The sequence below is a fragment of the Linepithema humile genome, chromosome 3, assembly GCF_040581485.1.
Source record: "Linepithema humile isolate Giens D197 chromosome 3, Lhum_UNIL_v1.0, whole genome shotgun sequence".
Taxonomy (NCBI): Eukaryota; Metazoa; Arthropoda; class Insecta; order Hymenoptera; family Formicidae; genus Linepithema; species Linepithema humile.
The window spans coordinates 26,820,399-26,832,828 of NC_090130.1; the positions used below are offsets into that span (position 1 = coordinate 26,820,399).

The 12,430-nt window shown below is 38.2% G+C and overlaps 1 protein-coding gene across 1 annotated transcript in view; it reads right to left on the minus strand.

The window, feature by feature from the left end:
• LOC105678951 (proprotein convertase subtilisin/kexin type 4-like) overlaps positions 1 to 12,430 on the minus strand; it is a 210,539-nt gene that overhangs the window by 23,953 nt on the left and 174,156 nt on the right. The window contains exons 4-10 of the mRNA XM_012378683.2: positions 12,240 to 12,368; positions 10,871 to 11,036; positions 9,739 to 9,911; positions 3,934 to 4,351; positions 3,544 to 3,661; positions 2,560 to 2,641; positions 1,660 to 1,870 (exon numbers count right to left, since the gene is read on the minus strand). Coding sequence (XP_012234106.2) covers positions 1,660 to 1,870; positions 2,560 to 2,641; positions 3,544 to 3,661; positions 3,934 to 4,351; positions 9,739 to 9,911; positions 10,871 to 11,036; positions 12,240 to 12,368 — 1,297 coding nt within the window. The remainder of the gene's footprint in view (positions 1 to 1,659; positions 1,871 to 2,559; positions 2,642 to 3,543; positions 3,662 to 3,933; positions 4,352 to 9,738; positions 9,912 to 10,870; positions 11,037 to 12,239; positions 12,369 to 12,430) is intronic.

Genomic DNA, 12,430 nt, shown 5'->3' on the forward strand with positions numbered 1-12,430 from the left:
ACGTCGGGAGTCAATTAAGCGATAAAAGATCGGTCAGACATTCGTCGATAAATTCGTCGGTGCTTCGGAGCAGAAGCTGTAACGCGAGACCGCGCGTCGTTCCTTCAACAAGGAAGATCAACGAGAATATCGAGAAGGTCCTCGTCGTCCGATAGCAGATAAGCGCCGTCACGTTCGAGGACGACAAGATACATATACAGGGTACTTGCGACAGTATAAACACGACGGGATGGTTTAGCAACGGCCGGAATATTCCGCAACGTTGCCCATGGCGGATACGCCATGCGGTATATAGATCGAGAATGCATAAGGAAGTTTACGTAGCCATCCGCCTTGATGAGGCAATGCGGAAGCAGTTCAAAGTGCTGCTTTCAATGCTCGCATCTTACGAGCCGGCAGCGATCATTGCTCCGCAAACGAAACATCCCGCAGCTATTTGCCGTCGCAGGTGAGCGAGAGAGAGAGAGAGAGAGAGAGCTGGCGCGGACGGGCTGCAGCTCAAATCCGGTAATTATCCGCCGCCGAGGATAATGCAGCTTCTTAAGTGATCACACGTGAATGGGGCTTAAGCGAGAGCCCTCCCGACGGCGTCCCAGACACGAGCCCAGGCTGCGAGAATTCTCTCCGCGGATCTCGACCGCGGATCTCGACCGAGCACCGACTCGGCGTCGCAATGCGGAATGCGCATGCAATGCGAGACATGTTGAAGCCATTCCGTATGGTTGTCACGCGTATGAATGGATTAATCGCTTCGTCACGTGATTTGTCTTCGCAATCGCAGAAGGAGGCGACGGAGATTGCTAGAGACGTTTCCGAAAAGTGGATTTCTTTGACGCATTATTCCTCCTCGCGTGAGCGAGAAAATGCGAGCAATTTCTTCTGAGCACTTGCAGCACGAGTTCAACTGACAGGTGCAACTGGCAGACAACTTAGTAACCGTGACCTTACATGGCGATGCCGCTAAGATGCTTAGAAACTATTGTTGCACCGAACAACATGGCGAATCCTATTTGAAATTTAGATGAACGAAGGACATCTCCGGATGCTGCAACTAATGCGGCATAATCTCCGGCAAAGCGCATTGTCTTTGACGTTTGAATCTAAGAGTACATCGCGCGAGCGCGTAATGGCGTTCGTATGAATACCGCGCTCGACAGTGACAGATATGCGGAATAAAGATTAGAAAATTCCTAATCTTAAAAGCAAGAGGACTTTCTTTCATTAAAAACATTAGAATAATAAAGTTCCCAAAATTTTTCGACTAATTCAACTGCTCGTTTCAGCAATTTTAAAACTAATTAAAATTACTTAAAATTAATTTTTCCACGGAAAAGAACTATTACCTAATAGTTTAATGAATAAACGACGTTATTTTTTTCTGTATTAATCTTAACAACGAATAATTTAGTCAACTAATTTTACGGAATTGTTTCTTCATTTTATTATTTTTTATTACTATCATTTTATTTCGATAATCGATAGGTAATATTAGTAATAATTATTAGCAAAAACCATGACACCGAAAATGCAGATAATCTCGGTCAATATTCCATTAATTAGTTTTGAGTATTCAATCGCTCGTTAGTGAAGCATTCTTCAGTGATTGCGCGGCAACGCGAAATACAGTAGCAAAACACAATAATGGCACAATCAACTTACCGAGATATCGGCCCTCATTGTGAATTTCCAGCTTCCAGGTACCATGCGGCCTCTCTCCCCACGTGTGTACCGACATGAATGGCCATTGGCTGAAACCGGCCTTCGAAACGTCATGCGGCCTCTTGGCGAGAAGAGTGCTCTTCGTGCCCTGAGGAGATGTTAGCTGTATCTGGAGATCCCCTCGTCTTGCTGCCATCAGCGATACCTTTGCCTGCGACAAGCGTATCATTACGCCGTTATCGCCTATCGCGTGCATGCTTCGCGCGTGTGTTATTAACATTTACAATTTGATACGCTATAATATGCGCGCCTCAATGCACAATTTTTACGCGAGTCAAAATCAAATTGGCGTGATAAAATGATCCGCCTTTAATAATTTAACGCACGCATCTTATTCTTCTAATTAATTAATCGAAAAAAATGAGAAAAGAACGCGGATTTTATAAGATAATTTTGCGCCGTAAAATTAATAATTCTATAAGAGTAATTAACTTGTCTCATTTAGTCTCCTTAATACGATTGGGCACAGTCTAGTAATCACACTGGCACAGATGCAGTCGTTAATATAATTTAAGGTAATTTGATGAGGATCAAGTAACTATTTAGCATGAGTTATGGTCCAGTTATTCATAAAATAAAACTGCGACGAATAAATTGATTACTTGATTGATACTCGAGCGGGAAGTGAATAAAATTCTACCAATTCGATGTCAAACAGAGGAAACATCAGCCTTGAAATGGTTTGCGGATTGCAATTCGAATCCGGTAATTATCCTCGTGTTCCACGACTGATGCACGATTCACTAATTAACAATAGTGATGCACGATTCACTAATTAACAATAGTGATGCACGATTCACTAATTAACAATGTCACGTGTGAGCGATGCGCTCAACTTACCTGAACGTGCTCGAGAAAATTAACACCGCTGCATTCCTTGACATGTAAGTCGAGAGTCAACTGGCTCTTCGGCGGTATTGACCTAGAAAATAGACAAAATCCAGGTCAAGTGCCGAAATGGTGAGCAAAATTTTTCGCAAATTATTTTTAAGCGGATACACTTTCCCGTCAGTTAAATTAGCTCTCCAGCAACTCGGTCAATTATTTGTTAAATACTATTATTACCTCGAACGGTGTTATTTCATATATGCGCTTTTAGCAATAATCCGATACTTCAGTATAGTGCAAAAAAAGAAACAATATAATTTCAGTATAAATTTAGTATAAAAATGTAAGTATCGGTAGGCCTAGCAGTTTTTAGAACTTATATTTTCTTCAGTGCGATGCATTTAAATGTTTTAAACAATAATATAATCTTTATCTTTTATCAAAATCTTTATGATTATAAAGCTTGTTTATTAAACAACGAGTATCGTTTTAATACGGCGAAATAAAGAATTGAATCGTGCTAATCACGATTATTTATTCGCATTATAGATTCTCAGAATTTTATTGTACGAAAAATTGACCATCACTTTTATTTTCCATAAATTTTCAGGGAACTTTAATTTCGAGATAGTCACGTAAATAGTATCCGTGCGAAGCGAAGTGTCTGTTCTCACTCGTTACAGCTCTTGACAGTGTAAATGGCGCATTACACGTAGTTTCCGTGCAATTTCAGACGAGTAAAGCTCGCTTGAACGGATAGCCGACATGCTCGAACGAATCTGTAATCTGCGAGAGGCATGTTTGCTTCCCCAAGGGGCAGGTAGCGATCTATACGGTTGAATCAAATCTCGATTCCTTTCACTTGCAAGCATGTTTTTTAAGACCGATGATATTCTTTATAAAGTCGATTTTCTTCAAGTATCGATACTTAAGTAAAGAACGCCAATTTTTACGATAGATGCCTTTCTTCGGTGAATAATCTCCGAGCACACTTACCTGCCTGTATGCGGCGCCGATACTTCGCATTTGTGTTGCTCAGGAACGGTTCTCCATCTTCTCGCTAAGCGTACCATAGCAGTGGCGTCCATCAGCCCGTAACCGAAACTGTGGCTCACTATTTAAACACACAGAGTTGACCGCGATATTCAATTTTTGTGTCGATTAATTTTTTCAGCATATATTTTTAGGTCAATTAAATACACAAAAAATATCAATATTAATCAGTTACATGAGTCTTTCTTCTGTGAAAAATTCAAACTTTTGCAATTCCATTATCTCTTCTTCATTATTACGCGCTTCTATTCATTTCTATTATAATGAAAACAATTTTTTTCTAGATCGTTAATCTTTGAAAAGGTTTTTTTTCTCTGTGGTGCAGTCACTCACCATTTCTGCCGACACCGTTGACTACCCAATCAGGCGCCTGAAGGTTCGCGGGCTTGGCCGTCCGTACTACGATGTGCTGCATATCTCGCCAGGTGAGATCCCTATTCGCCTCTAGGGCAAGGGCACAAATGCCGGCTGCCAACGGCGCCGACGCGGAGGTGCCGGTGTGGCTGAGAGTGCAGTGGTGATGCAGATCCGTCGTGACGACTTGCCTCTCGCCGGTCGAGCCTGAGCTGTACGTGGTTGCGAGAGTGGACGAGCAGGCCTCGCTGTACCACGGCACGAGGCCGTTCTCGGTCGCGCTGCTGATCGACAGGGTCCAAATGCTGTTGGTGTAGCCGTCGCAATTGCAGTTGTCGTGATCGCGACCACCGTTTCCGGACGCCCATACGAAAATCGAGCCTTTGCCGTTGCGACCCTAAAAGAATGCGGGCATTGATTGACGTGATTAGACTTGGTGCCGCTTTGAAATATTGAAACGGGTGGTTTTATGAAAATCTATCGGAAGATAATCTCGCCTGAGTAAAGTTAGGCTGCGCAGCTTAGACTGCTGAATTTAAGAGGCGTATTCAGCGCTTCAAGCGTCAAACTAAAGTGAATCTGGGCTTACTGCTTTTTAGATACTTTAGACGTGGTCGGTTCTTTTTTTTTTTTTACTGGTACTTGACTTTAAGACGCTCGGAACGCTTAAGGCGCTTTAGAAGTTTGAGACACTTTGCATGCTAAAGCCGCTTTCTGGGCGCCCGAAGACACATAGCAGTGGATGATTCGGAACGAAACCGTTATTAGAAACCCAAGATTGGGTGTTTAGTATTAATGATCTTCGTAGAATCGAAACTAAATTGCCTCAAAGTACGTGATTTCCTTTATATGTAACGTCAAAGATTAAAAGGGGAGTTTTGGAAATCAAGTTTTCGGTCCTCGACAAGCTCTGGAGCGAAGTAATGATTCGTAGAAAACGTGACCGATTACTGAGAAAGAAATTCCAGTTCGTCGAGAAACTAGCAATCAATGTAATCTTTGAAGCAAAGGCAATAATTACGAAGTATAAATATGTAGTATAAATATTTATAACAATCGTGTCATTTTATTAGATATTTTTCATTACAATTTGCATTTAATAAAAAAGGGATTAAAAAATATCCTTACAATAAATATAAATTTATTGTAAGAAGCAATGTATCATAATAATTTTTATATCGTTAATAATTATAATAATTTTAATTAATAATTATTAATAGACAAACTTTCTTAGTAAATATCCGCTTTTTTAATAAATACTGGCTCATTATTATCATGTGCAAAATTTATGTTGAACAATATTTTCAAAGCTTGTATGATAATCTTTGTGGCATGTACAGCAATGTATTGTTTAGTTTTACAGAAATTACAGGTGTTTACTTTATCGGAACTAAAGGTCTGGCTATCTTCTGATAAGACCGGGTTCCGCGTTTTCATGTACATGTAGGCGTGACCACGAACTCTGAACTCTCTTTGAGACGCGATGTTAACTAATTCAGTAATATAGTAACTCGAGCCTTTGATCAGTAAGGCTATTTGATCGTAAAGTGATAAGGCACCGGCTGCATTAGGCGCCTAGAGTTAAGAAACCGACGTATACGATATTTATAAAAATTGACTATATAAAAAATCATTATAATACATTACATTTTAGAATACATTTATCCCGATTATATTCATCCCGATAAATATCTAATAATATTTTTTTTTAATTTTTTGCAAATATATTTGCCGCCTTACTTTATTTATTATTTCGATCAGAAATCATTATCTTGCTTGATTTGAATTCATTACATATTACGAAGAAACCGGATACGCACAGCTTAATCATTTTGACGTAAAGCGCGCACATAACTCACGCAATTCTAGCGACTACGCACGAAACGCGAGCCCTCTAGTTAGTCACGGATATGTTGACCAAAGGGTAAGATCATCGAATCTGTTAACAGACCCCAAAGAGAATTCTCCAAGTTAGTCCGTACATATTCGCTTCTGTCGAATATAAGATGGCGCATAATCTGATACGCGCGATTACAAAGGAAACTGTCGTCGTATTAAATATTCATTATATACAATTGCGCGCTAAGTCAAATCGCCGCGAGAATAACGCAACGGCGCGATATAATCAGTACAACTTGTATTTTGGTCGCATGAATATAGAATGATGTAACATAAGCTCATCGCATTTTGTGAGATAAAGTATCAAGCATTACGATAAAGTATTCATTAAGTTAAATAACTGAAATATCCATTAAACGGTTCGTTAAGGAAGAGCAGCTTAGCTTAGCTGGTAAGGAGCCTATATTAATCCTCACGGCTTAGGTTCATATTCAGCGAATTTTCAAGTATTCTATATTACGTGCAATTTCTATCCAACAGTAAAATACTGCGCTACTGATTTATTAATACAATACAGATTCTATTAATCTTGATAAAAATAATGCAGATTTCCAAGATAAAAGAAGTTTAATTCTGATTCATTTAAACTTTTCGGTGATCTTCCCAACTTCTGATTTACCGCCAGCCATAAAGACTTTTATTTGTGTGCAGATAATCAAAATCGATTCCCGAGAATACAAACGTCGACTTTGAATTCTATCACGCGAAATATCTTAAAAGGGATCACGAGATAAGAGCACAATCTCGACTAGAACGATGGCCATTTAATATTGCTGAAAGGGAGAAAAAGATTCAAGCGTTGTTCATTTCTCTACTCGTCACCCATTTATGTTCATCGGATACAAATAACTGAAACAATATGTTCGCGTTATTGCAATATTTAAAAATATAGCATAATATTACCAATATATGATTTAGATTTGTGGATTTGTGCGTATATCGTGTAAAAGTTTTCTTCAATCGTTAAGCAATAGAATTCCCTGTTTAATGTTTCTACTTGTTCTTTCAAACATATTTTATCGTTTCATAAAATATAAACAAAAATTCAGCGCAGCAATTCGCTACCCGTCTCTCACTTTGGACTCTCGCCCCCATCTTTTATAAATTTCGGGAGAAGCGCACCTGCGACCATTTCTTCGATATGTTTCGCCTTACGGCTTTCAGTGAATTTTGTACCGACCATACTGACATTTGCATATGATTTACAGCAAAGTCGTCGGGAATAAGATTAAATTGGTATTACGTGCTAGCGCGCGCGGTTTCAGGCGGTCTCGCTGGTCGTTTAAAAGCACCCAATTAGAAACTTTCTGAGGACTGACCTTTCGCCAAAGTAGTCTATTAAACCAGCTCTAGCTGGAAGAGTTCTTCGTCGTTGCCGCTAATCGAATTACGTCTATCGTCCTGCCGTCGACGATTCCCGGCATCGAAGAAAATCAATCGCGCGCAGATGTCAAGACCGGCGATGAAGTGATAATCTTAGAGAATGTTATTAATATGCTATATCTTTCAACAATAGATAAATATTGTCTGCTTAATCTTTTTATACATTTTCCGACCATCTCGCCGTAAATAAATGTTGGGAAAAAAATGTTAAAATTATATCGATATCGACTGATCTCGTGCATTATTTTTTTTATTACGTCAAACAGTGCATCAATCGTTTTTTGTTTGCTGTATTATGCACCTTCAGCTTTTTTTTCACTCACTTGTAGTTTGTTTCCTTGGCACGCGTAATCATTATCTTTAATTTTTACTTACCGGGTATTCGATATAAATTTGTCTGATTTACTGTTACTGTTCTGAATACAATAGAATTACCTATCATAATTTGTCATTCGTTCTCTGATTCCTTAAAAAAATAATAGACAGTGATATCATGTAATCTGAAGAATTTATCATCAACGTTAGCACTTGTGATTCAAACTAATCTTGAAAAGAAGTTTTAGAGTAGAAAACAGCTTGAACTAAGAAACAGCCAACGAGAAACTTCAGTAATTATTGTCAACTATGACTATCGCAAGATGGAACGCGAGATCACGTGAATCATAGCAGAAATAGATATATTGAGGATCGCTGGAGTTTCTCGACAATCCGTGATGGCTCAGTTTTAGGTGTCTGCGCTTTAATGATCGTTACCTGAAGTAGGGTCCTTCTCAATGCTAAAGTTCGCTATTCTAGAATCGCGATAAAGGGACGCGTTGAGGAACGCGATCGAAGAGTCGGCTCCGTGCGCGAAGCGTATACATCGGAATGACAATGGCTATTGTCGCCGACGAAACTCGGAAGATCTGGGAGAATGCTTTCACGTGATACATTTGTGCGCGAATTTCATTTCGTCCCGCGATGCGTTTGTTCGGACACGAGTATACGAATTCCGTTTGACTCGGCGAGTTTTGCTTTCCGATGAGATGAAAAAGAAAGCGATTTAATCTCATGCGAGACATGCTTCTACATATGCACGCATTTTCTGTACACTTATTAAGATTTTGTCAAGGATTCTATCAATAACCGATGCAGCGTTAGTCAAAAACATTATTTCAGAAAAAATAGAAAAGAAAATTTAACGCTAAAATTATTCCGTAAATATTTTTTTAAGTGTCTTGTGACAATTAAAAAACGAATGTCTAAAGATTTTCTGTACTCTTTGAACAAATCTCGAAGAAATCCGTAATAGCGGAGATTACGGCATTTAAAGCAACTTCTTTCTGTCTGTTTAGTTCTACAAGAAAGGGCATTACTGAGTTAAATGTATTCCTTTAACGCGGAATATAAAAAATTAGTAGGACGATAATTGAACTTGCAGTTTGTTTTAACTCCAATCAGAAAAGCTATTAAATTCTCCTTTTACTCGCGAACAAAGGTTTAGACGGTTGCGCTGATGAATATAATTCCGAAGGAATTTGGATTCGTAGAAAAATCGTGAAAGATCAGAACGTGATCATCTAGTTACGCGTGAACAATCTCTCGCATTGGCATTTCAGTGCTGCAACGTCGTATTAAATACTTTATCGATCGGTCTTCGTTATTTTCGCGCTCATATTAATCTTCCGCGAGTCCGAGTTTTTAACGGACGAAGAATCTTCGATTAAAACCTTCAATTATCTTTTTATTAAAAATTTTCCATTATTTTAGTGAATGAGAGCTCCTGCAGCTCAAGTATTTCATTTGAATTTTATAGTTAATACTCCTTTATGCAACGCATTAACAGGGCATAAGCGTTGTAACGCAAAGCTTCAAAATCCCCTGCTGCTTGACACTCGAGAGTAAGGAAGCGTCTTGAAGCAACCTAGAAGCTTCCGTGTCGTACGGATGGGGGAGGGGGGTACCTCGTAGCTAATTGCATTTATCTTGTCATAGCACGGGAAATTATAGCGAAGAAAATTGCAGTCCTAAGTGGATTACGCTGCTACGTCGAAGTTTGAAGCTCTACGACATCCAGCATACTTTCTTCCAACTCGTCAAAGATGTAATAACGAAAAAGATATGGCAATTAAGATTATTATTAAGTGTATCTTCGGTGAGAACAATTTTTCAATTAGCAAAATGTTTAAATAATCCTTACAAGAAAGAGAAGATCTGTGGCTTAGAAATGTTTACAAAAATTTACAAAGTATTTCGATTTGAAGAGAATTATCTGCGAACAAAATTATTTTTCTCGCGAGGGATGCTGTTGATTCGAGTATCGAAATTAATTAGAAAAAGATCGGTGATATTTAATTAATCCGGTTCTCTCGTCTTTTTATTTAAGAAAAATATAAAAATATAAAAATCTTGAAGGTATAACGAAACCTTAAAGTTTTAACGAAATTTTCCAATTGGTACCCATTTAAATACATTGAACGCGCAAAGTATACGTAATAGAATTCTCTGATGACAAACACTTACCTTGGTAATGCCCTCGATAAAAGCTCTAGTGGCTAGTTCTCCGGGACCGTCTACAGTTTTGCCATCATCATCCGGTCCCCATGAGGCGCTGTAAATGTCGATGTGTTGGGGGTTTAAGCTCAGGGATCTTGCTTCAACGGCGTCTGTCACGTCGCCGTCTAGCATTCGAACGCCTGCATGAAAATGGAGTTATCAAAAATTAATAATCAAGATTACGATATAATGCGGGGAATCGAATCGGCGAATCGTTTCTTAAATATTTTATAATCACTCGCACTTACTTTATAATTCGATCAAAAGTAAGATACTATAGTATCTTACTTTTATATATACACTCATAAAAGAAAGTGTTATACAATTTTATATAATCCATTATACAAGATTACGTATACGTAATCTTGTATAATGGATTATATAAAATTGCGATATATTTATTGCAAAAAAAAAAAAAAGAAAAAAAATTGTCTCATTCTTAGTTTGCGTGTGGTTCTTATTTGGTAAAAAGATTATATGTACAGCAGAAATCTGCAAATGCTCAAATGGCATGCGTTTCATATTTGAGTTAATTATCCCGCACAATACCCGCGGCACATGATGCAGAGGATCCAATTTACAAGGTCGAAATTGGGAGCTGCGCACCGATTTGGATCAATTTCAAATGTATAACGCGTGTAACATGCTATTGCCAATCACGGATCTAATTCGAAAATGATGCCGTCTCGCGATATCAATTTTGCATATTACAATACATGTCGTTCGCAGTGGCGCAAGCTCCGACACCGACTTCATTGCTGCTAATTGGAAACAGAACTGCGAGCCGATTTAAGTGATTGCTCGAAATTGAAACTGTCATTTCCATTGAGTCAGTGTCTAAATAGGTTTATTTCTCTTACCTGGAGAAAAGTTTTTCGATATTTTTTATTTTTATTTTATTAAAAAAAATTTTTTTTTTTTTTAATAATTATTAAAATAGCAATCCAATTTTTACATTTATAATCCAAAACATTGTAAATCGGGATAAAAAATTTATATAATTCGGCATCTCAATGCACATGTAACAAAATATATTACACGGTGTGCAGAAAGTTCTATGACGCATCGGAGCTTCAATAATATTTTTAAAAGTACTCACCACCCACGCCTGCTCCAAAAGCAACGCCTACGGCGCAAAGAGTATTGTTGGCAGTGGCTGCGACTTCTCCGGCGCACCTGGTACCGTGTCGATTGCTATCTACTAGGTCGTACCTCGGCATGGGATCCTCGTCGTGACTGTTGACATCATAACTTGCCTGCGGATCCTGCGACAGAAATTGACAACCGCGTCTCTCAATTAAAATTTACACGCTCCATGATGCACCTCATTCGCTTTAATTAAGCGTAACGCTTCCGTCTCATCATGAGAATAAATGTTATATGTACCATTAAAAGACGAAAATACATGAAAATATAGTATACTCGATATGTAGTTGCTGGAGAAAATTTTCAAAAAAATTGAAAAAGAAATTTCTTTTTTTTTTATACTGTTTGACAAAAAAAATTGACATATTCCGATAAAATAATTCCAGGTCTACAAAATTTGACATGTGGATATCTTGTGACCGAATACACAAGAGATTAAACTGCCGCTAATAAACGCTTTAACACTTGTACTATCATTTCTTTATCTCCTCTTTCACTGTTGCACATATTTTATTAAGTGACTTGCTTTGTGATGCGACAATTTTGAGTTTCATCGAATAGCATATAAGAAAAGAAAGAAGCGCGTAATATAAATTGCCGCGACAACAAAATATCATCAAAGAGAATTATTACTTTAGTACTTCATCGCGCATATTTCCGAATATCTTAATACATTTACGCATATCTGCGTAACGGGAAATGCTAGCTCGCGTAATCAGAGCAACGCGTTAAGGCGCAACCATCGTAGTGCGTGTCTACTGGCTGATTAATGCGATTCACTTTCTACAGCATGTTGCAGGTATCTCATTCAACGTAACCAACCGTGAATAGGTATGCGGCATACACACACGTGCCGGATAAATCCTTCCAATATTCGCGCTCAACAACCGATATCCCCAGTGCATCCGCGATACGCCGTCATCTACCATATTCCATTGTGCTGCATTCCACTTTGCCGAAGGTTTTCCCTCTAATTTTTTTAGCTTCAGCAAATATATTATACGTTATTAAATTCGTACATCGTGATATTAGGCAAATATTCAGCAATCGCATATTTTTAGTCATTCACGTAGATTTAATTAAACAGAAAGCTACTCTATAAAATTACCATGAAAAATTGCCAAATGCAACTTACTCAACCGTAAACTAGTGATTCCTTCGAGCATGCGTATTTTCGAAATGAAAAAATATATAGCTATCATTTTTAATATTGAAATAATGTGATTTTTTTTCCCGTTGTACAAAAAAAGATTATAAAAAATTTAAATATACTTTAATAAAACCTTAATGAAAGTATTACAATACGACGTTAAAATACTTACATAATTTTTAAAAAGGTCAGGATGATCCTTCTCCAATCCATCATCAAGAATTGTGACCACGACGCCATTTCCAGTAATTCCCTCGGCCCAGGCACCTTGTACGTTCATGTCCAACCCCTTTCCCCTATTCTAAAAAGAAAAATTATCTCCGATATCTTACTTCCGGCTGGTATTGCGGACCTTCGTCTGTG